The 22648-nt window shown below is 32.5% G+C and overlaps 3 protein-coding genes across 5 annotated transcripts in view; 2 read left to right on the forward strand and 1 right to left on the reverse strand.

The window, feature by feature from the left end:
• Positions 1-5058, forward strand: part of LOC117178213 — a 27375-nt gene extending 22317 nt beyond the window's left edge. For all 3 annotated transcript variants that reach the window (XM_033369519.1, XM_033369520.1, XM_033369518.1), the window contains one exon: positions 4534-5058. In XM_033369519.1, the coding sequence (XP_033225410.1) occupies positions 4534-4909 (376 nt within the window). In that variant the 3' untranslated portion in view covers positions 4910-5058. The remainder of the gene's footprint in view (positions 1-4533) is intronic.
• A 624-nt stretch (positions 5059-5682) lies between these two features.
• Positions 5683-15038, forward strand: LOC117178745 (myotubularin-related protein 10-B). The gene is made up of 10 exons (XM_033370178.1): positions 5683-6133; positions 6506-6700; positions 6789-6947; positions 7338-7462; positions 7545-7700; positions 9398-9702; positions 9818-9964; positions 10684-10856; positions 10937-11107; positions 13896-15038. Exons 1-10 carry the CDS (start codon positions 6071-6073, stop codon positions 14364-14366), a joined length of 1965 nt encoding a protein of 654 aa, XP_033226069.1. The 5' UTR covers positions 5683-6070; the 3' UTR covers positions 14367-15038.
• Positions 15039-20903: 5865 nt separating this feature from the next.
• Positions 20904-22061, reverse strand: LOC117177942 (gonadal protein gdl). The gene has a single exon (XM_033369069.1). The coding sequence runs from the start codon at positions 21698-21700 to the stop codon at positions 21179-21181; it is 522 nt and encodes a 173-aa protein (XP_033224960.1). The 5' UTR covers positions 21701-22061; the 3' UTR covers positions 20904-21178.
• Positions 22062-22648: the final 587 nt, after the last annotated feature.

Consider the following 22648-nt stretch of genomic DNA (forward strand, 5'->3'; position numbering starts at 1 on the left):
GACCGGCAATCGTGCACCTTCGAGTTTTCAAATTCAGATGAGGAGAAATGGGTTGTGCGCGCAACGCAGGCATTTATATCGTTTCCTACCCTATTCACACGGACATAGACGTGTCATAGTATTGGACTACGTCTCGTTTCAGATCTGGGATCACTGCTTCCGAAGCCTTCAGATAGGCAATCATCGTACAGCAGAACTCCGAAGTCGAATCGTGCATTTTCGGCTTACATACGAACTCACAGTGGTAATCATGCACCTTCTGTTTTGCGGCTCCCAAACGGTAGGTATGGTGGGGGGTAAATTTCATCCACGATCTGGCAGCTCTGCATGCGAGGCAGATACATTTTATTGCAAATGTTTAGTAACGTGGCTCGTATCTCAGTGGGAAAACTGGGACTGATACACGAGAGATCGCTTGTTCAGGTTTCGACGCATATGCCATTTTTATTATTTTTTTTCGAATTGACCTTGACCACGCATTTATATTAATTCACGTGCATTCAATTAGCGCTGTATCAATTCGTATCTAAGCTTCTCAATTCGTTTAAACGAATCAGAAAACAAGATTCACGCGTATTCAAAAAGTTCGGATTTTTTTTTTTTCAAAAGCTATTCAGAGAAACAATAAAATCAAGAATTTTGTTGTAATAATTTTATTGTTTAATTGGACAGCCCTTGAAAAATAAAACCTAAACACACTCATGGTGAAAAATCATATTATTCTAAGTAATTAAAAATTAATGCATCGTGCAATGCAATGTATATGGCATAACTCGGCGTGTAGACATCTTTCCGGTTGACATTACAACCAGAGAATCACAACTTGAAATACCTAATCTAAAAATAAACAAGAATCACTACTGCGCATGCCAAAAATATCAGTGTTCCAACTTCCAACACGGCTGACCCTTGATTGCGACGGACCCACTCCAATAATTACAGAACTTACAGACCACACGTATCCCTCAAAGACACACTCCATGTGTGCATAAGTTTATACCACACTAGTGCGAGTTGGGACTTCGCATTTTTAAATGATAATAATTCGCGCATAAATAAAGTAAATATAACATACAAGATACATTTTTCGGAGTAAAAATTACTGAGAAATTTAATGATAATCAAAATAAATGTAATAAGCAATTTTTAAATAGTAAAAAAAACAATGAGAAGAACTTTTCTGAAATGTAATTTTTGTTAGAAAAATTCCATTTTTTTAGTAATGATCAAAAACGACGTTTTTTGTTTTGAATTCCCTGCCGATGTGAAAACGCACTAAAAAAGAAATGAAACGGCACGGGTCAGTGCTCCTTCAATGTCTTTTCAATTTTCTTCAGCAGTACCTGCTATTTTCATCAAATCCCTACCGATAGAAATCTCTGAGTATATTCTAAAGATTCTCTAAGGTCAGAGAAGCTCAGAGAAATTCTCCACAGGCACCCAGTAATAAGCGTAGAATAAAGAAAAATTAATATTTTCAGATATCAGCGCAAAAGTGAAGATTATTCTATTATTTTCAATGCGCTTTTTTCCATCTGTATAAAATGCCACAATAAGAATAAGATACCTCCTAAACTTATTCACTTCTATTTCCATAGCGACCGCCACACAGTTTTCTATCCTCCCAAAGAGAACGTGTTTTCAATATATTTAATTCCTTCAAATTTTACCGGTAACGCATCTCACAGAGATATTTTTTATTCCTCAGAAGTGGTCATATTTTGATTTTATTAAATTCCTTCTAATAAGTTCAGAAAATATGTGTAATCAGTTGTTTTAATTCCTTCATGCGGAATGTAAATTCTGAAATTTCAATTCTCACCAATTCAACTCTGCCTCTCTAGGGTTAAAATTATTTAAATTCACGCATATGCATAGATTTCTTTGTTGCATTGTTTAAGATGTTTAAATGAATGATTAAAATATAAATAGGTTACATAAAAGCTTTCGTTATATTTTATACGTCGATTGAGAGAAATAGGATTTGCACTTTTTCTGTTCCCGTTCGGGGATTCTTAGGCGGAGGAAAGATCTCGTATTTATAGAAATACAAATTCTTAATTTTTCTAAATTCAACGCTTGTTACCGGACACTCAGGTAGATATGTGCCAAGGTCCGGGTAGCTCTTTTAAATGTTTTAAAGGCTTTAAAATGTCCTTTTCAAAGCTGAAATAGAAATACGATCATAAATAACAAGCAGAGAGGATTAAATTGAAATAAGAATTCGATCATAAATATCAAGCAGAGTGGCTATATCAATAGAGTAGCCGCGACACTCAATAGGGTCCTTTATTAAGCTTTCGGATTAAAACTTAAGTTAGTTTTTTTTTAATTTCATAGTCAACAGCCTAAAACATAATAATTCGGAATCTATGAGTTTCGATAACTTCAGATATCCAACTTTTTTTTTATGCTTAAAATTGGAATTAATAGAACGTTTCTCGTAAATGGAATGAGATACGCCAAAAAAGACAACATTATTTTAATAATGAAAAAATTCATCAATTAAAAAAAGTGTTAATAATTTGAAGAGAAATTTAAAAAGGGAGAGTCGGATTAGCGACGGCCGACTACTGTACATAACTCTGCTCGCCCGGTACGTGACGAATACAAAAGGAACATTATATTACTTTTAAAAGGACCACTAAAGGGACCTTGAAAAGTACCCAAATCTCTCAGACTATCTCAGAGACTAAATCATTCAAATCGACTCTGCTTATAGACTCAAATGGGGCAGGCTATTTCGCTTGAGAATACTCAGAGATTTCTATCGGTACGCCAAAATAGACGTTAAAATATAAGTTATAATTATAAATATGTATAATGAAAAAATTCATGAATTAAACAAAATTGTTAATAATTTGAAGAAAAAGGGAGTTTGTTTGGTTGCGGCCAGGTATTGTAAATAGCTCTGCCCGCCCGGTACGTGACGAATACAATAGGACCGTTATATAACCGTCCCATCACGTTACAGTGCCGTTTAGGTGCTGAAAATCAGCATAGTCACTGAAACGGCACTGGAGACCCAAAACCGTTCGCCAGTGCTGTTTTTTTAACACGTAAAATCAAGTATTACTTATAATCTAAAATGGAAAACACATTGAAAAATCTGAAAATTATTAATAATAATATTGTTTGTTATTTAAACATGAATAGTATCGAGATATTATTATCAAATGAGGATAAAAAGTTGAAAGTAGAAGTTATTGGAAACTTTATTCTATAAAAATAATGCACTCAATGCATACTGAATCACGATGATCTTCAAACCCCTAACGATAGAAAATCTTAGCATATTCTCTGGCGAAGAAGTCTGACCCGCTTCGGGCTTTCTGCAGACAAGATTTGAGTGATTTCGTCTGTAGAGATAGTCTGTGGGAGATTTGGGTCCTATGGTGTGACTGTCATATTTTCGTCCTGTATTGTATTCGTCGAGTACCGCAGGCGGGCAGAGTTATTTAAAATTTTTGGCCATCGCCAACCTGACTCCCTTTTGAGAATTTTCTTCAAATTATTATCACTTTGGTTTAATTTGTGAATTTTCTCACTATATCCCTACCGAAAAGAATCTTTGAGTATATACTAAAAATTCTTTAGGTCAAAGAAGCTTAGAGAAATTCTCCGCAGGAGAATTTCCTTTGTTAAGCTTTCGGTTTAAAATTTAGAAGTAGATTTTTTTTTAATTTCATAGTTAACAGCCTAAAACATAATAATTCGGAATCTACGAGTTTCGATGACTTCAGATATCTAACTTTTTTTTATGCTTAAAATTGGATTTAATAGAACGTTTCTCGTAAATGGAATGAGATACGCCAAGAAAGACAACATTTTTGAATTCAACTAGAAAATTTTATATCACTATATAAGTTATAATTATAAATAAGTATAATGAAAAAATTCATCAATTCAAAAATTTTTTTAATAATTTGAAGCGAAATTTAAAAAGGAAGAGCGGATTAGCCACGACCAACTACTGTAAATAACTCTGCCCGCCCAGTACGTGACGAATACAAAAGGAATATTATATTACCGTCGCACCACTCTTGAAACAACCACTAAAAGGATCTTGAAAAGGACCCAAATCTCTCAAACTATCTCCGAAACTATTATGTTTCAAATCGATTTTGTTTATAGACTCAAATGGGCCAAGCTATTTCGCTAAAGAAAACTCAGAGATTTCTTTCGGTAGGAATATATTTATAATTATAACTTATATGATAATATACTACTTTGAAGTTGAATAAAAAAATGTTGTCTGTTTTGCATTCCATTTACGAGATATACGCTATATTCATTCTAATTTTAAACATCCAAAAGAAAAAGTTAGATATCAGAAATAATCGAAACACGTAGATGCTGAATTTATAACCTTCTCGTAGATACTTAAAAATTTTTAATGTTTGATTTTTAATCCCTTTCAGTTCTGCTTGGTAGCCTAGTCGCATTGGCAGCGAAGGCGACGAAACCTATGGAACCAGCCCTGCCATTTAATCTAAAAACTATTTCTAAATGTTAATTTTCCTTTTATTTCAGTTTCATTGACGTGAAGAATCGGGAGCATACTCCGGAAAATATTGAAGAACCCCATGATTTGTATTGCGATTTATCTCCCAGTAATATTTTACAAAATATCAAGTCCATAGAAAATAAATCAGAACTATTATTTACTCCTATAAATGAGTACAGCAGAGCGACTCCAAGTTATACACCTGTTAACACCACTGCTCAGAGCAAAGAAAATGAGCAGATTTTCCAGAAAAAGGACTATTGCACTTCTACTATAACAATGTCTACAGTGCTATGTTCTAGAAATATAAACATTCAAAAACCCAATTTTGTTATCACTGAAACAAAAGTAACAAAGTTGATGTTCCCTTCACATCAAATGAAATTATTTCAGAATCATTAGCTTTAGGTATTTCCTTCTATTACCGTGTTTCATCGCTTTCTATTGTATATTTTCACAAATAAAAATAAGAATTAGTAATATATCATTTTTTTCATACAAATTTTAATACTATAATTTATCTTTTGATATTAATGATTTACACCATCAAAGAGAAAAATTATGTATTTGACAGTAGATACGATCTTAAAAGATTTGATTTGTATCATAAATGTTGTTTTATTATTTTTATTCAAATCTTTTTAAGAATACTAAGCATAGATACATGAAGTAATTCTGTTAAATGTTGTTTTTTGTTTAATAAAATTTGTATTATTATATAAAAAAGTATATTGTTCAGTTTACAAACAATTGGGTGATTGGCAATTTATTCACATTGCGAAGCACAGGAAAAACTGGGAAAAACCTTTTTTTTATATATAAATCGATCAAGAAGGCAAGACGCACTTTTTTTAGGTTAGTGTTTGTGGTGCGAGACGAAGACGAAGGTTGCTAAGAACTTCCTATAGATTGCGCTGTTGTTTTTTAAATAAAATTTTTAAAAATTTTGAATATATACATAAAATATATTGAGTTGGTGAAGGTAATCTAAAAATATTTACTTCAACTTTATTTTGGAGTATCTAAAATAATGATTACATTAGTATCATCTTCTATATAATTTATTAGGTTTTAGGTATGACAATTTCTGTCTCTATTCAAAATTTTAAAATTTTAAATTTAAAAAACAACAGCGCAATCTATAGAAAATTCTTAGCAACCTTCGCCTCGTACCACAAACACTAACCTACAAAAAGTGCTTTTTGTCTTCTTGTTCGATTTATATTTCACCATTTTCCTTACTACAGCGAAATTCGCTAATTTTGCCAATTGTATTGAGATATAACCTTTTCTTTCAATGCCACGATTAAAACGGAGGACTCCGATTGAATTGCAAGTGTTTATAAGCCGTGTCTCAACTTGCAAATGTCATGATACTGCATTAATGTCGTGTTTACGTTGAACGTAGATTGATGTATTATTTTGTATGAAATCAACGTAGTGCTAAGGATTTCGCTTTTCGAATATGAACTGCTCGAAATTAAATTAGGTTTCTCAAAGGACATGAAAATATTTGTATACTTTTACAAGTATAGTGAGTGCAAGTGAGTGTCAGGTTCTATCATGGAGAACAAAAGTAGTCGCAATTTCATAAGTTACGTAGATTTAGAAGAGCATGAAATGGAGGTGAGTAATCTGTCGAAAGTTTATTCTCTTTAATTATTTGAATAGAGTGATAAAGAATATGTCATTATTACTACGGTTATTTTTGTGCAATTCGACATGTAAACAGACGAACCTAACCTCACTGTATTAAGGACATTGAGCTCGTAACATTCTCGCTTGAAATATATGAAATTAATATGTTGTTCAGTGTTAAAATGTGCGATTTGTATGCTGTTTGAAATAACAATTTGTTCAACATTGAGGAAAACTTGGAACAAGTAAATTTTAATAAATATATAATAAAGAAAAAACTCCTGACTTAATTAGTATTTATCTGTGTTGTTGATTGCATTATTGAATAAACAAAAATATACATTTTTAAATATGATGTAGAATCTCGGATCGAGTCGTGGAAGTTCCTTTAGCGAGAGTAATATAAAATTGCTGCCGGGAGAATCTATCGCAGCAACAGCTAAAAATGTCTTGATGTTTTCCCCTGTTGGTGATTTCAAACAAGGTATATCTGGAATTCTCGTCGTTACTAATTTCAAATTAACATTTCTGACTTCAGAGCACGTAAATGGAGAAGTAAGTATATATTTGCAATTGGCCGATGATTTAGATAATTCGATTTGCATTGTGAATTGAGTCTATTAAAATAATTATTTGAATGTAGGATGCTGTCCATCAACAGAATAATCTTTATGGTTATACGGACACTTGTTTGTCAAACATCGATGCTATTTATTTAATAATAGGTGATAAGAAAAGAAGGCTCGTTCCTAGGATTATACAGTCGTCCAAAATAAAAGGAAGAATTTTCATCGTTTGCAAGGTAATTGATTTCTCGTATAGTTCTGAATGTACAGATGAGTTCAAAATTTGAAACTAATTTGCCAGTGCTAAAATTTATTAATAGATTAAAATTAATATTATAAGTAGACAGTTCGAAATTCAATGTGCGTGTAGTGTCATAATTATATTATAAACCAACTACTATGGGAACTTGAACGTCTTGGATTTCGTTACAAGTTTAATGTAAATAATTTTCTCGAAATTATCATTGTTAATTGTTGAAATGATACAAGTGCAAACTGTAAAGTGACCTAAGTTAAATTAAATCAAACACGATTAAGCGATAATTTGTATTTATTACTTTCTGAAGGTATTTAATTTAAAAATACTATTTCACTTTATTCTAAAATGTCCCAATATTTTATTCTAGAATTTAAGGACCTGGTCTTTCTCTTTCAAATTTTCATCTCCAGATCACGGACAGAAAGTAGTAAACGCACTTTTACATCATGCGTTCCCTAGCAGACACCAACTTCTGTTCGCTTACGATTACAAGTGCGTAAAATAGTGTTTCTTTCTTTGGTGTTGTGCCTTCTTTTATCAGAATGTCTTAAGAATAACAATTATACTTTTGCAGAGAAAAATACTATTGTAGTATCGACAAAGGCGTTCGACTGTTCCGGCATAAATCTGAGTGGGAAAACGAATTGGATCGTACGTCATGTAAAAGTGGACTGTTGAAAAGAGGATGGAGATTATCCACTGCCAATGAACAATTTCAAATCTCTCCTAGGTAAATCGTTAAGAATTCTTTTATTTTTTGCAAGCTTTCTATTAATAGATTTTAGTTACATAATTGAACCGCCGCATTGTAGAACGGGATATATATATAAAGTTGAACTTTTTTGTTATGCAAAAAAGTTACACCTTTTTTCTGAGTAAGTGCACGAAGAACGTTTAAATATTTTCAATCGAAAAGTCTATCGAGGTCAGTTTTAGAAATCAAAAACTTGCAGTGGATGAAATGTTTAGTAGAATCTTTAGAAGTTTTTCGTAAAGTTTTACTTCAATTGAAGGGGCCGTTTATCAAGCAACAGGATTTTATTGTTGTGCGCGCGGTACCATGAGATTGAGCTCATAGCGAAGGCTTGAAGAACACTAGGCGTAGGAGGTAAGGCTGTCATCTAGGTATATGTGGAAAATGTTATTTTCTAACGAACTTATATAACTTTTTTACTGAAAAATTCCTATTGATGATATATTCTTATGTTATACTATATATTCTTTTACAAATATTATTTTTATCAGTATACAACCCTTACATTATTATATTTAATTATTTTTCGAAAATGTAAACGTTAGCGTCAACAAAATCATGTACTGAACAAAAGAGGTGCATTATTAAGATTTTGTAAATAAAAGGATTCAGAATAGTTTCGACCATCAAAGATGTCACATCCAAACTGAATGAAAAAAGCAAATTTGTACTGTAAAGAAGTTTTTTTGTCAGTTTTGATATGTTCCACCTTCGATGATCAAAACTATTATGAACCCTTTACTTTCAAAATCTTAACTATGGACCTCTTTTGTTTATAATCTGATTTTGTTCGCGTTTATGTTTACATTTTCGAATAAAACAGTGCAGGCGTGCACACAAGCCAAAGAAAAGTTAAGAGAAAAGCATAATTTAAAGGTTGTGTACTGATCAAAGGAATATTTATAAAAGAATATGTGTATAGCATAAGAATATATCATCAATGAGAACTTTTTTCGGTAAAAAAATTATATATGTTCGTTAGAAAATAACATTTTCCACATATACATATACCTGGATGGCAGCTTTACTCCTGCGCCTGGTGGTCTCCAAATCTCAGCTACGTGTTCAATCTCATGGCATTGCGCGCACAACAATAACATCCTCGTATTTCATAAATGGCTCCTTCAATTAAAGTAAAAGTCTACAAAAAAACTTCTACAGATTCTACTGAACATTTCGTTCACTGCAAGTTTTTGATTGCTAAAACTTACCTCGATAGACTTTTCGATTGTAAATATTTAAATTTCTCTGTGCAGTCATCCAGAAAAAAGTAATTACTTTTTTCAATAACAAAAAAGATAAACTTTAATTCCTTATACAAGCTAAAGTATAGTTTTATGCATAATTCGTTAAAATTATAGGTTAAAAGTCCCACTAGTTTCTGATTTAGAACGAGTTGAAGTTAAAAAAGGCGAACATTTTACGCTATGAAAAAATCGTGTTTTTTTTAAATTATTTTAAAAACCCCTCGCAAAATATTTTCTATCCCGTTATACGATGCGGCTGTTCAATTATCGAGTAATTACGAATTCATTTATTTCGGCTTGAAAGTGCAAACTCTTAACTTTCCCTAATTTTCTAAAGCTACTGTCGTAATGTAACCTGTCTAGACATTGTTTCATATATCACATACATGCAAGTTTCAGCATGACAAGTATAATTTCTTTCTTTAGTTTACCAGAGTATATAATTGTACCTGGATCCGTAACCGATAGTCAACTCATAAATGCCGCTCAACACTTCCAAGATAATCGACCACCCATTTGGTCGTGGTCAAATGAACGAGGCGCTGCTTTGGTAAAAATGGCAGAGCTGTCTTCAACAATCACTGAGAGGACACAGGAAAATATAATGCTCGAAAATATTCGAAAAAGTCATCCACGAACAATACAGCCCATCGTCATAGAGTTGAACAAGGAAGTCGGTGTTAAAACTATAGCTGCCAGTTTTTCGAAATTCGCCAGCCTATGTTCTCCAGGTACTTTTTCCTTGAATTATATTTTAAAATAATATAAATAACATCAATAGATAAACATCACTAAAGATTTAACAATGTTAAGAGATTTTGAAGAAAGTTAATTATTCCTTTTAAGAAAACATCAGACAATTCTGGATTCAGGACAATGTTTTTTACTCCCTACTGGAAAATACAAAGTGGCTGAAGTATGTATCACACTGTTTACAAAAAGCTGTAGAAACGTGTGATCATCTAAACGAGGGAGAGTCGGTCATTTTGCAAGGTAAATGTTTCAAATTACCCAGCAAATAGCACGGAACATTCCCAGAAAGCGTATATGTCCGCCGCTTGGGAACGTTTCTGGAACATACCACTTGTTGTGTCAGTTTATGATATGCATATATTATAGTGCAGTATATGCGATACTCCAAAATGTCATCCACTTTTACCTATCTCTTACGGTTTACGAGATAATTGTTGTTAAATATAACAATAATGGAAGGTTCCTCTCAGGTCCTAGTGGAACATTCCCAAGTGGCGGACATATTACACATTTCTGGAACGTTCCGTGCTATTAGGGCAGACTGAAAGGCAATGGAACCAGGCCCTAACTTCAACATATAATTGCCTCATTTTACTCGATAAACACTAGAATTACATCTTTGTTAGATTCTTAGCGCTCATGCTTGTTTAGAATCAAGTCTGTATTCATAGTGAAAATTTAGCTTATTTTAGTAGCTTTGTTGTAAAACGAGTTTGTCGAATGCTCGGGTTTACAATCCTAAAAAATCGTTTTACACCGAAACTATTGTCTGAAAACGGCCGATAATTCGTTACTTAATTTAAGTACGACCCCGAACAAAGATATAAATGTAGCATTTATGGAGTAAAATGAGGCAATTCAATTTTGAGGTTAGAACCTGGTTCCATTTCCCTTACAATTTGTCAATATCTCTTTTAGTACAAATGATGTTCAACTTGTAAATATTTTTCATTATGTAGAAGGCAATGGTCGAGATATCTGTTGCATTGTGTCAAGCTTAACACAATTATTGCTCGATCCATACTTCCGAACAATAACTGGATTTCAGTCTCTTTTACAAAAGGAATGGATCGCCGCGGGACATCCTTTTTGCGACCGGTTGGGTTACATAATTAGCGAAGATTCAGAAAAGGTAGCGAACAATATTATGAAGGCAGACAATATAATTCATGTTAAAATATAGGAATTATTACTATTCTCGTATTTTTTCAGTCTCCTTTACTACTCCTCTTTCTGGACTGCGTATGGCAATTATGTCAACAGTTTCCCGCTGAATTTGAGTTCACGGAGACGTATTTAACAACTTTATGGGATGCGGCACATGTGTCAGTTTTTGACACTTTCATCTTTAACTGTGAAAGGGATCGAATTCGTGCAGCTCATGTAAGAAATTAATATATTTGTGTATCAAAACTATGGTTTTGAACTTAAGTACGACTTTGATTTCGTATAAGAATTTTTGTAATAGTGTTTTTACGGATGTGATCTTGACTCGTGATTCTAAAAATCATTTAAATTTTCCGAACCCGCACTATGGTAAGTGGATAGATTACACAGCCCAACATGGTTTTGTTGTTGGAAAGTGGAGGGTCATTTCCGAGGTAATTTTTTTACGGGGTCAGAATTGGCCCATCATGTCAGGATTTTACGATATTTGAGGTCATGTTCCCAAAAAATGGCGTTTTTGGCTACTTTTGAGGATATGTACAGAAGACGCAAAATTTTTTGAGATTTTTTCTTTACTTGTATCATATAGTACTGCTCTTATTTCTCTTTAATTTGAGAATCGCAGAGTTTAACTACCATTTTTCTTTACCAATTTGGGCCATTTTGAAATTACGGGATATGTTACACTATGTATTAAGTATTTGCGTTAAATACTCTGAGGCAGACATTTTCTACTGGGTGTTTTCTCTTGAAAATTTGTACTTGAGGGTGTTCGGGGTTGTTGAAATACCCCCAAAAAATTTCTCTTCTGTACATAACCACAAAAGTAGCCAAGAACGCCATTTTTTGGGTACATAACCTCAAATGTCTTAAAATCCTTACGTGATGGGCCAATTCTGACCCCGGATTCGGATTCTACGTAAAAAAATTACTTCGGAAATGACCCTCACATTCCAACAACTGGCATGACCCCATCATTTGTAGACCTGTGTCATTATTATTATTCCATTAAACCATTTTCCTTTCGGGGTAGTCGTGACTAACTCGGTGAGGATAGTAATTTAAGAAAGGAGATATACATTTTGTATATTGATTTAGAATTCTCGTGTTACTTATGTAAATAACACGTTCGTTCTGCAACACCGCTCCGACCTAGGTTGCTGATCAATCTCTCGAGCGATCACCCCAAGTGAAGAGCCTGACAAAGTCGTCATGTGAGAATCACCACTCGGGTTCCAAGGTTTTTGTCGTCGTACTTCCCTGTCTATTTTTTCTGTCTTCTAGCTTCCTTCTTGTCCATGCATTTTTTCATTCAAGCTCTCGTGTTTCCGTGACTTCTTATCTTTCTTCTAACTAGGGCCTCATTCACACATTTTAACCATTCTTTCCGCGACCTGCTTCTGGACACGCTGCCATTTACTTCACCTTTATGCACTTGTTCAACATGTCCGAAACATCTTAACCGACTTCTTTCCCATACGTCAACTAGCGTCTCTTCTGCACCACATTCTTTGAGAATTATCTCGTTAGTCACTTTCTGCATCAGTGTTTTCAGGCATATTATGCGCTGGATTTCATGTAAATCGCGTTAATTTTACTCTTATTATTTTCTTGATAGGTCCACGTCTCGCTAGCGTATAGTACACTTGGAACAAGTACAGAATTAAGATGCCGCTCGTTTATTTAGAATGCATTCGCGTTTTTGCCAATAAAGTAGCCTTGAAGTGAACCGAACTAGGTACATTTGATGTTTGAAGAGAAAATTTAACACGTGCGCTTATGGTATTCGCCAAAAGTGTCTCGATGGATCGTTTTTTAACCTTTCGGGTTGGTTTTGGGCCCTAAATTTCGGCAATAACTACATACCGAAAAATTAGGTCGTTTGTTTGTGGAACGTCACATTTCTAATTCTAAGCGGATTGTTAACTTTCTTTTGGGAGTCAAAGTCCAGCCCAAAAATGGCATAAAACAAAAGACACTTTTCCTGTGCCCCCGCATGGAGAGTGTAAAACAAAATGATAAAAAGCAGTAATGTTATTACAATTTTGTTGCCTTGCCTAAATGACATTAAAATGAAAAGAAAAAAAAATTGAAAAAATCAGCTTTGTCTGCAAAACTAATTTTGAAGTCATTTCCAATTGGAATACTTTTTCAAAACACCGTGTCTACTTTCTAGGTTAGAAAAAATTTGGTGAACATAACTTATATATTTTCGGTGCTTCCAGGGAAAGTAAAAAGTGCGACCAGGTTCACCGAAATTTAGTGATCGTAGACCAAATATTTACGGTACGTCTAGACAAAAACAACTGTTTTCATGTGCACCATTCCCAGGAACGGCGAAGCATGTATAGAGTGTATGGAATTCCATACACTGAAATGCGGAATATTTTTTCGTTTGGTTTGGTCGTTGAAAGGTCCGACACACTTTGTGTAGTTCAAAATCAAAAGTGCGCAGACGAAACTTAAATTTTGTTACTGAAGCAACGGAAAGTAACTGTTAGAAATTTGAATGACGTAGTTTAGAAAACTTATAAAAATACTGCTAGCAATTCCGAGCACTTCGTGTACGGACGAGCGTCTTTTTCGGCTCTAAATTTATTCAAAGTCTTATTTGAGTTTAACGATGGATTAAAAATACCTTAAGAATATTGCGAATCGATATTTGATAAAAACACGACTGACGTACTTGGTTATAAAAACTTTCTACTTAAATTAAACGATTGAATATGTAATATACTATTTAATTAATTATTGAAACTTCATTAACGAAAAAAGTTCCCCTCCGATCAGTCAAACAAGAAACTTCATTGAAAAATTACTTCGTCGGCCCTGAGTGTTCCAAGTGGTTCAAATGGCAATTTCCCCCAAAAAATTTGAATTTCGAATGTAAAATTAACTTAAATATTATTACTTTTCAAAATATTACTAGAAACAAAGTTTAAAAAAGAAATATGGATCGATGACTTTAATTATTTTATAATTATAACAAATTCCTCAATTTCAGGATCGAAACATTCCCCTTGTTCTCCGCAGCGTTTGGGATTGGCGAGAACAGTTCAGTGACCAAGATATTCTTCTTTTTTACAATCCCCTCTTCAACCAAGAAAACTCTCGAGACCATGGGAAACGGTTTATCAAACCACTCTATAGCATTTCAAGCTTAGAGCTTTGGTCTCAGTGCTACTTCCGTTGGATTCCGCCTTTAGAAATCCACAGCGGAGGACGAAATCATATTGAGCTTTACACAAGATTAGTTCAGAACGATGTGGCTCAACTAAAAGTGAATGCAAATGGTAACCGTGGATCTCCAGTTGAGAAGCTAACGACTTATTTAGTGCAGATGAACATCGATAGCTTTTACCCCTTTAGTAATAAAAGATCCGGAAACACTGTCAGCACTCCAATTATGAACAGTTCGATGCTTATGAATGAAAGTTTATTAGATGCTCAGAGTCTGTTAACAGCACCTGATTGATTGCAATTTTTTGAGCGGTGCGTGTTGTTTTGTAGGTATACTTCGATACTTTAGAACTATTTCTTCATAGCCAATTTGAAAGGGGGAACGTTTGAGCCCCTGGAATTTTTTTATCAATCCTTAGATAGAAGTGGAAATTAAATTTCAATTTTGTTAAAACTGTCAACAGTTTGTAGAAAGAATAAACATCAATAAGAGCGTTAATTATGAGGACATTGCGTGATATTGAAACGTCGAGATGAAAATATGTTTTATGAACTCAAGTAGATTTAAGAAGCAAGTAATTAATTTTTAGGAAAAATACGTTTTGTTAGTTTTACGTATGATAGTAAATAGTTTTAAATTTATCAAATTCTTTGGTTAAGAGAGTACGGTCAAATATACAGGGACATAGAACATTTTTGTATATAAATGAGTCTTATACTTATTTTAGAGTACAATCTACAGAGCTTCGTAGTATATGTTGAATTCTATTGGTTATTTGATCGTATAGCCATGTTCGAAAACTGTTTAATAAGATGCCAGATTATAGTTTGTAATTTATTTTTATTTATTTGAAACGAGAGCTTATTGAGTGGTGATATATAGTTCGAATCATGTTGACGTTTAAGAATATAATTTTATGTAAACTATTTTTTTAATGACGAAAAATAAAAATATGGACGCGAAATCAAGCAAAATATTTTTCTTCGATTGCACATTTAATACAGGCACCAGTGCCTCTCAAACCTCTGGAAAATTAGCAGCAATCATTGTCACAAGCCATTTTCGATGCAAAATATCTAAATTTGATTTCTTTTGGGTGTTATTAAACAATACTTAGTTAAATTTTTTATGTTTTTATTTTGTTGACCCGAATACAGTTACTACTATATACTACTATATTTAGCTTATTGTGAGTTATGATGAATTCAGGTTGAAAAAAATTGAATTTGAAAAAACTTTTTTTCAGTTTTTAAATTTTATGATAAAAAATTTTCAGTGGGCGAAAAAACTTTGAATAGAAAAAAGATCCGTCTTTTCATTCTCTACAAACCCGTATTTGTTAAATTCTAAATTTTTTAGCTTTAAAATTTGGATATCACTATATGCTTGGACAGTTATACTTTTTCGCGTTTTCAAACGCATGACCTCTGATTGCATCCGCATCCTCAATTTTCGAAGTCCTAGAAGCAACAAGGAATTTATTAGAGCTTTTCAAAGTTCGGATAATTTTTTGTATCGATTTTTTCTCATTTGGCGTCCAAAATCGTATCTCATTACAATTTTAAATGTTTGTTAATTCTAAAAGAATATTTTTCGAATTTAAAAATTCTCGATTGTATTGAACTTTTAAAATTAAATTTTATTTGAATTCTGCATTCTTTCTCTAACAAAAGTAACGTCAGGTGGTCTTTTTTGTTTGTTTGGAATCATATTTTTTGTAAAAAAAGGTCATGAGCCCAAACAGCTGAAAAACAAAAAAAGAAATGAACTTCGTAGAACCCCTTATTTGGCTAGATTCGGGAACAATTATTAAATTTGTTTTTGGTTTTTTTATTGAAGTGTTTATTTATTAAATTCTCTGGAGAATTTTATAATATGTAAATATACCATTTTTAAACATCTGTCTGAAATGCAATGTTACAAGTGCGATATCACGCACGCATATTAAGTTACTTATTAATAATCATTATTTGATTATTATAAGCGAAAGACATTAATTAAGAGACATTTATACATTCAGATACATGTTGTGAACAATGTTTATTTAAAAGTATAAATTAATGAGAAGAATTCCTGAAAATAGAATTAAGAATCTAACGACCAAATTTGGACAACCAACACAAAATGTTCCCACTGCAATCTGAAAAAAACTCCTTTTTATTTCTTGTCCAAATTGAGAACGAATGATTTCCTTTTTTTCTTTAGGGGGAAGAGAAAGGGGGAGGATGTTCCTTTTTTGTTTTTCAGATTGCAGTGGGAACATTTTGTGGTGGTTGTCCAAATTTGATCGTTAGATTCTTGATTCTATTTTCAGGAATTCTTCTCATCAATTTGATTATTGGGCGTTAAAAAAGGGGTTTAAGTTGGATTTTAATCTCACTTAAATATCCTAAATTTTAAAAGTATAAAGTTCTCATAATTTAAATCGTTCACGTTTGACTTCCGACAGGCAGGAGGATTTTTCTGAAAGAGAAAGTGCATTTTTATGACACATGCATGATTACAGCCCCTTTCGACGCCTAATGAAGCGGGTCTAACGATAATCAGCCCACTCACCGTAAGGATTTTTTGGTCGCAGATAATATCATTTTACGGTAATTCATGGAAAGTTATCATATATAATTGATTAAATTATCAAAAATTTCCGGAAATTTATAGAAACTTCAAAAATGAATTTTGGGTGTTTTTGTTCAGTTTCCATAAATTACCACAAGAATTTATCAATTTCCTTAAATTTATCAAAATCTTTCAAATGCAATTTTAAGTAATTTATGGTAAGTTACCATATTTATCTGTAAAATTACCATAAATATTGGAAATTTAGAGACATTTTTAAATTGAATTTTCAACACTTAATGGTAATTAACTATTAATTACCTGTAATATTACCATAAATTAACCAAAAAAATATAAACTTCCGGAAATTAAAAATGTTTAAAATTGAATTTTGGGTTATTTATGGTAGGTTAAAATATTTACCTGTAAAATTACCATAAATTACTCAAAAATGTCCGGAAATTTAGACATTTTTTAATTCATTTTATAGTAGACTACCCGACAATGGGTCGGCAACGCAGTGCCAAGCACCCTCCCAGTGGGCACAAAATTTGGCGATGTCTTTACGACAACTTTACGACATCCTATGTCCATGTCGTTACAGTGTCTTCAGGATATTATAAAGACATTGTTAGTTCATACGACATATTTACGATATCATAAAGACGACTTAACGACATGGACATTGGATGTCGTAAAGACGTCGCCATATTTTGTGCCCACTGGGCTAGAATTCGGGGTACTGAAAATAATTTAGGTGGAAACACAACGGCTAACTGGCAAAACGGCCACGCATTGAGTTGACGAATCGACTCAAGGATGACTCAGGGCCCTAAGAAAAATTTAGAATTGCCCGACCTGACAGTAAGCAAATGCCTAGAAAAAAGTCTTTGCTTCCAAGATTTGTTGTGCTGAATACTTTTCTCATAAATTTGCCTCAAACACTTTTCTGTCAGTAATGTATGCGCTTATACAGAAATTTAATACCAATAATCGTTAATTGTAGAAATTTTGGAAAAGCTTTAATCCCTCTATTAAATGCCTTATAGAAACTTATACAAATGAAAAAAGGATATATATAGAACCATACAGAGCCATATAGAATGTATAAAATTTCTATATGATTCTATATATCCTTTTGTCCATCTCTATAGGTTTCTATAAGCCTTTTCATAAAGGGATACTTTTATGCTTAAGAATACAATATAAAATAAGAAACTGCACGAAAAAAGCATATAAAAATATTAGTTTTTGTGAAATATCGTTATGTTTTATTATTTTTACTTCAATTTAGATGCGATTTAAAAAAATGTATTAAAATATTTTTACCCGGGATATTTTTAACATACAATCTTCTTTCATGCGTCTCGTGCAGTTGCAATTAATATCATAAATAATTTTGTAATTTAATAGATAATCCGATATCAAATTCAAATGGGGTTTTAAAACTTTTTACCGCTGCAAAAAAAGCATCGCGATTACTCCGTGAGTTTCCAATAGAAAATTCAACGTAGAATCCGACTTTCAGCAGTTTAAAAGTTGAATCTTGCTATTTTTCTGAGTTTTTTTTTCAAAGGAAACGAATGGGGTCTTTACGGGTACTTTGTAGAGGCTCCATTCGGTTCCTTCGGTCCGCCAGGGCCGCTAATTAAAAAAGCTACAGCCGAAGATGAGAAAACGACATGTATTGAGATAAACCGTGGCAGCAGCTTCTCAGAGATGATAGCGATTCCAGGACAATTAGGAACATTGACATGCAGGTTCCTCCTAAGACCCAAGATCTGGCGGAAATGGATGCCACCCTTCGTGAGGATATCTTGGAGGAGCCCGACCCCTGGACCATCAATTGTTCAGTTTATGGTGCTGCAAGAGCTTTGGCTGATTCATATCGAAGGCTAAAACCGACGATGGATCAAAATAACAAAAGACGCTTGAATCAATTGAACCAGAAGATTGGATACAGGCAAAGATTTTTTAGTGAGCAGCGCATAGAATCTTTTCATGCCGATTTCAAAACTACTTGGGCCAAATATAAAGTAGCTTACACAAATGCTAACAAGAATTCTGAATCAATCTAAAAATTTTATATCCCTTCCTCACATTACGCCCTTCCCCACCGAGAGAGTCACGCCTATCCCGAAAGGGAAATGGCTTAATGCTGTAATTATAATAATAATAACTAATTAAAGTAAAAGTAAAGTAAAAGTAGTAGTAATTTTAAAGCTAAACAAATTTTCCGTTTAAAATGAGAATTTATTAAAAGCAGTTCGAGAATACAACTCTTGCAACGTTTGAAAATGAATCATAGACATAAAAAAATGAACTTTATTTGTTTCTATAAAACTTTATAAATAATTAAACATAATTGTGTTATATGAATGGATGTATTTTGTACAAGATATATATAATAATCTCTGTAAAATAATTATAACTGTTAAATTTAATTTAAAAACTGTTTTGAAAATGAATGCGCATATAATTAAATTGTTTCATAATTATTTTATAATCATTCCGTCTTTTAAGAGATTTATTTAGAAAAATTAGTAATAATTCAACATTATGTGCGTTTTAATATAGTTATATGATTATGAAACGATACTAATATAGTTAAATGAATACAATAAATATAATTTTTGTAGGGAATTATTCAAATTTGACAATTTGATATTTTTAAATTTCAAACGCACTTTTTTTTTAAACGGCCCGGCGAAAATTGTTTAAATTCGGCACACATCCTTCATTTTAATGTACTAATCGATTCCCGTTCAAATATCTGTGGTTGATTTCACACAAAAAAAACCAAGTTTAAATGCTGAAAAAATCAAATAATGCATTTATTAATTAAGCTTGGTTAAACAATTGAAGTGTCGGCTGAAATAACGTTATATCAACACATATTTTGTTTCCATAAACTTCTATGTATTATGATTTTTTATTTTAACTGTTTCTCTATTCCGTGGAAACGCTTAGATCGAAAATTTAAAAATTGATTTTGGAATGAAATGTCAAAATAGTCGAGGTTATTTATTTCTATTTATTTTGCATCTATCTCAAAATCTAATTTAGAATTTTTGAAGGATAAGAATATAAAATTGCATTCGCTTATAACAGTGTCGACCAAAAATTTGTAAATTAAATTAGACAAATTTCAATTAATAAACATAAAAATAATTAGGTTAGATCATTCACAAATTTGGTCCTACACATGTTGTAAAAAATAAAAATGTAATTTCTTGTCTTTTCATTCAAAGAAAGGAATGAAAAATACTTAATTATTCGTGTAATTGCAATTTAAAGTTTTATTTTTAGTTTATTATGAAAATACTTTAAACAGCATTTTTAGTACGATTCCTGATAATTATTTATCACTCATTTATTTGTTGTATTAATTTGAATATTATATTTGATATTACCGGTTCTCAACGTTATACTCCAGCCTTTCTAGCCTATTTATTCTTTCCTGCGTGCAATTCTAATAAATTTAATTTTCTTTTTTATCTTGGTTCAAAAAAAACTTCAATGTTAGACTTAGAAAGGTACATTTTCGAAGTGTATAACCTCGACTATTTTGACATTTGTTTCCCCATTAAATTTTCGAATTGTCGATCACCGCGCATCCGCGTAATAGAGAAACAGTTAAAAGAAAAGTTGATATACATAGAACTCCATCGATACAAAAAATGTGTTGATATACAACGTTATTTCAGCCGAGGCTTCAATTATCAAATGTTATCGAATAATAGCAAAAATCATTTCTAAATTATGGGCTGTTAATTTCGTGGAAAAAAGCGGTATTTGATTAATAAATAAAGAAAATGATGAAAATTTGTTGAAACAAATGTTGTATATAATAATAAACTTTTTACTGGCATGAAAATGTTGTTAAAAATCTAGAAGCCTACAATATTTGTTTCAACAATTTGTAGATCGTACTTTTCATTTGGATTTTATTTATTCAAAATACTACGCAAAAATCCATAATTTAATTTTTGAACCAAAGGACGCAAAATACGAGAAAAAGTCTTCAGGAGCAATTATATCTTTTAAAAAGTCTTAATTTCCTTAAACTCTTTTTTTTGTTGAACGACGTGAAATATGAGGAAAAGGCCTGAAATATTTTTTTTGTAAAATCTCCATCTCTCTTCCAAAATTAATTACAATTAAGAATAGGAATGTTTTCCTTATTTTTGAAAATAATTTTGAACAATTCTAATTTTAGAACTTCAAATGACTAGTGAGCTTTCTTAAAAGGGAAGGAACTTTGTAATCATGTAGTCATCCATTTATGATATGAAATGGGTAATCTCAGTTTTATTCAACATGGAATCATTGGAACGTCAAAAACATTTACAAAATTTATTATCTCAAGAATAATGAACAAATTAATTAGTCTTGAATTCATTACATATCTGTACAAAAATGTTTCTATAAAATAAGAAACGAATCCACCTTTCCGAGAGTAGATTTGTCGAGGAATATTTACAAGAACTCATTAAAATAAAGGATTACATTGATTACATTATAGGCGACGAAATTTTGTGTGAATTACGTTACCTAGGAATATCCATTTTACTCAACCTGATAATAAAATCACATAGTCTCATTTGAACCTGAATCTCCATAGGGTTGGTTGTAACGTAAAACCCAGGAACGGCAGCCTTCTCGAGAATACTTTGCTGATCAGAAACTTTCTGATCAAGTTGCAGAACCAAGTTCATATCTGTTTGTTTCACTTCGTCTTTATGTTTTTTATATAAAGCTACTTTTGCAGCCACGCGATCTTCTTCCGTAGTCAAAGCTGACATTGCTTCTTGGAGTTCAATTTTCTGCTGGTTCAGTAATTGCAAACGTTGTTGAAAAAGATGCTTTTCCGTAACGTGCTGAATTTCCATTAACCCTTTCACGATCTCGAAAATAGTGTCATTTAGGAGGGAATTTGCCAAACCTGATAATAATTCATATGGAAGACGCTGTTGGTATTTCGGAGAGAGTGACGAAGCCATGTGTTGAAGCTGTTCCACCAAGAAATAGAGCTTTCGTTGAAGATCTTGAGGAGTCGGGTCTTCTTCCATAATTTTTTGAGGTTATACGTTTCTTGGCTTAACAATGTTCTGAATGTTCATCATGAAATTTATATATTTGTAATTTATTTCAGCAACAGGTTTAATTACTTATTTATAGATTATAAGTGTCAAGAAAGGCCAGAGACATGCGGATGCAACATCCTTTGAGGTTATATCACTGAGGCTCGACCAAAAGGTCCAGATCCATGTGTCATAAATATTGCCAATAAACTTTTCAATGCGACAAATAGCTTATGCAACCCTTAAAATAATATAATACTTTCATCACTTTCAATAAATGATTCAACTACATTTCTGTACGCCATTATCTATCAGCCTCCTGTAACCGAGAGTTGAAAATGGCCCATTGTCGAAAACGGCCATGCGGCGGCGCTAGTAGTAACTTTGTTTCAAAAATATTAGGTCCTGGATACGGCATGGGTCAGTGGTGGGGACGGCCGATATATATATATATATATCTAACTACATTTTCGACTATATCGAGGTGCTTCCCTGTTCAACTTTTGACCGTTTCTATGGCAACCGCGTCCCCTGGCATGTCAGCGGGCGAGGTGGGGCGGGGCGCACACCGAAAGTTGTTGAATTCCAAACCGAACGTGATTTTCTGTTTCTCGATCTCGCATTCGCCTTCGCTATCACTATAGCAATCTTAGCTATAGTTGAGTCGGCTGGCTCTGTACAGCATGTACGCTAAAAATGTTATGAACACTGATTTACCTAATTATATTCAAATTAAAGAGAGCCTACAAATATTCTATTTATTATCATTTTAAATTTTCGAGACAATAAATAATGTAAAAAAATTCTTTTCGTACTTCAGAATTTTAGTCAAAATTCTAAAATTATTTTTAAAAACTAAACTTCAAATTTAAATGAAATTAAGATAAATTAAAAAATTAAATAAAATTCATTTAAATTCAAAATCAAATCAAATTT

The sequence above is a fragment of the Belonocnema kinseyi genome, chromosome 8, assembly GCF_010883055.1.
Source record: "Belonocnema kinseyi isolate 2016_QV_RU_SX_M_011 chromosome 8, B_treatae_v1, whole genome shotgun sequence".
Lineage (NCBI taxonomy): Eukaryota > Metazoa > Arthropoda > Insecta > Hymenoptera > Cynipidae > Belonocnema > Belonocnema kinseyi.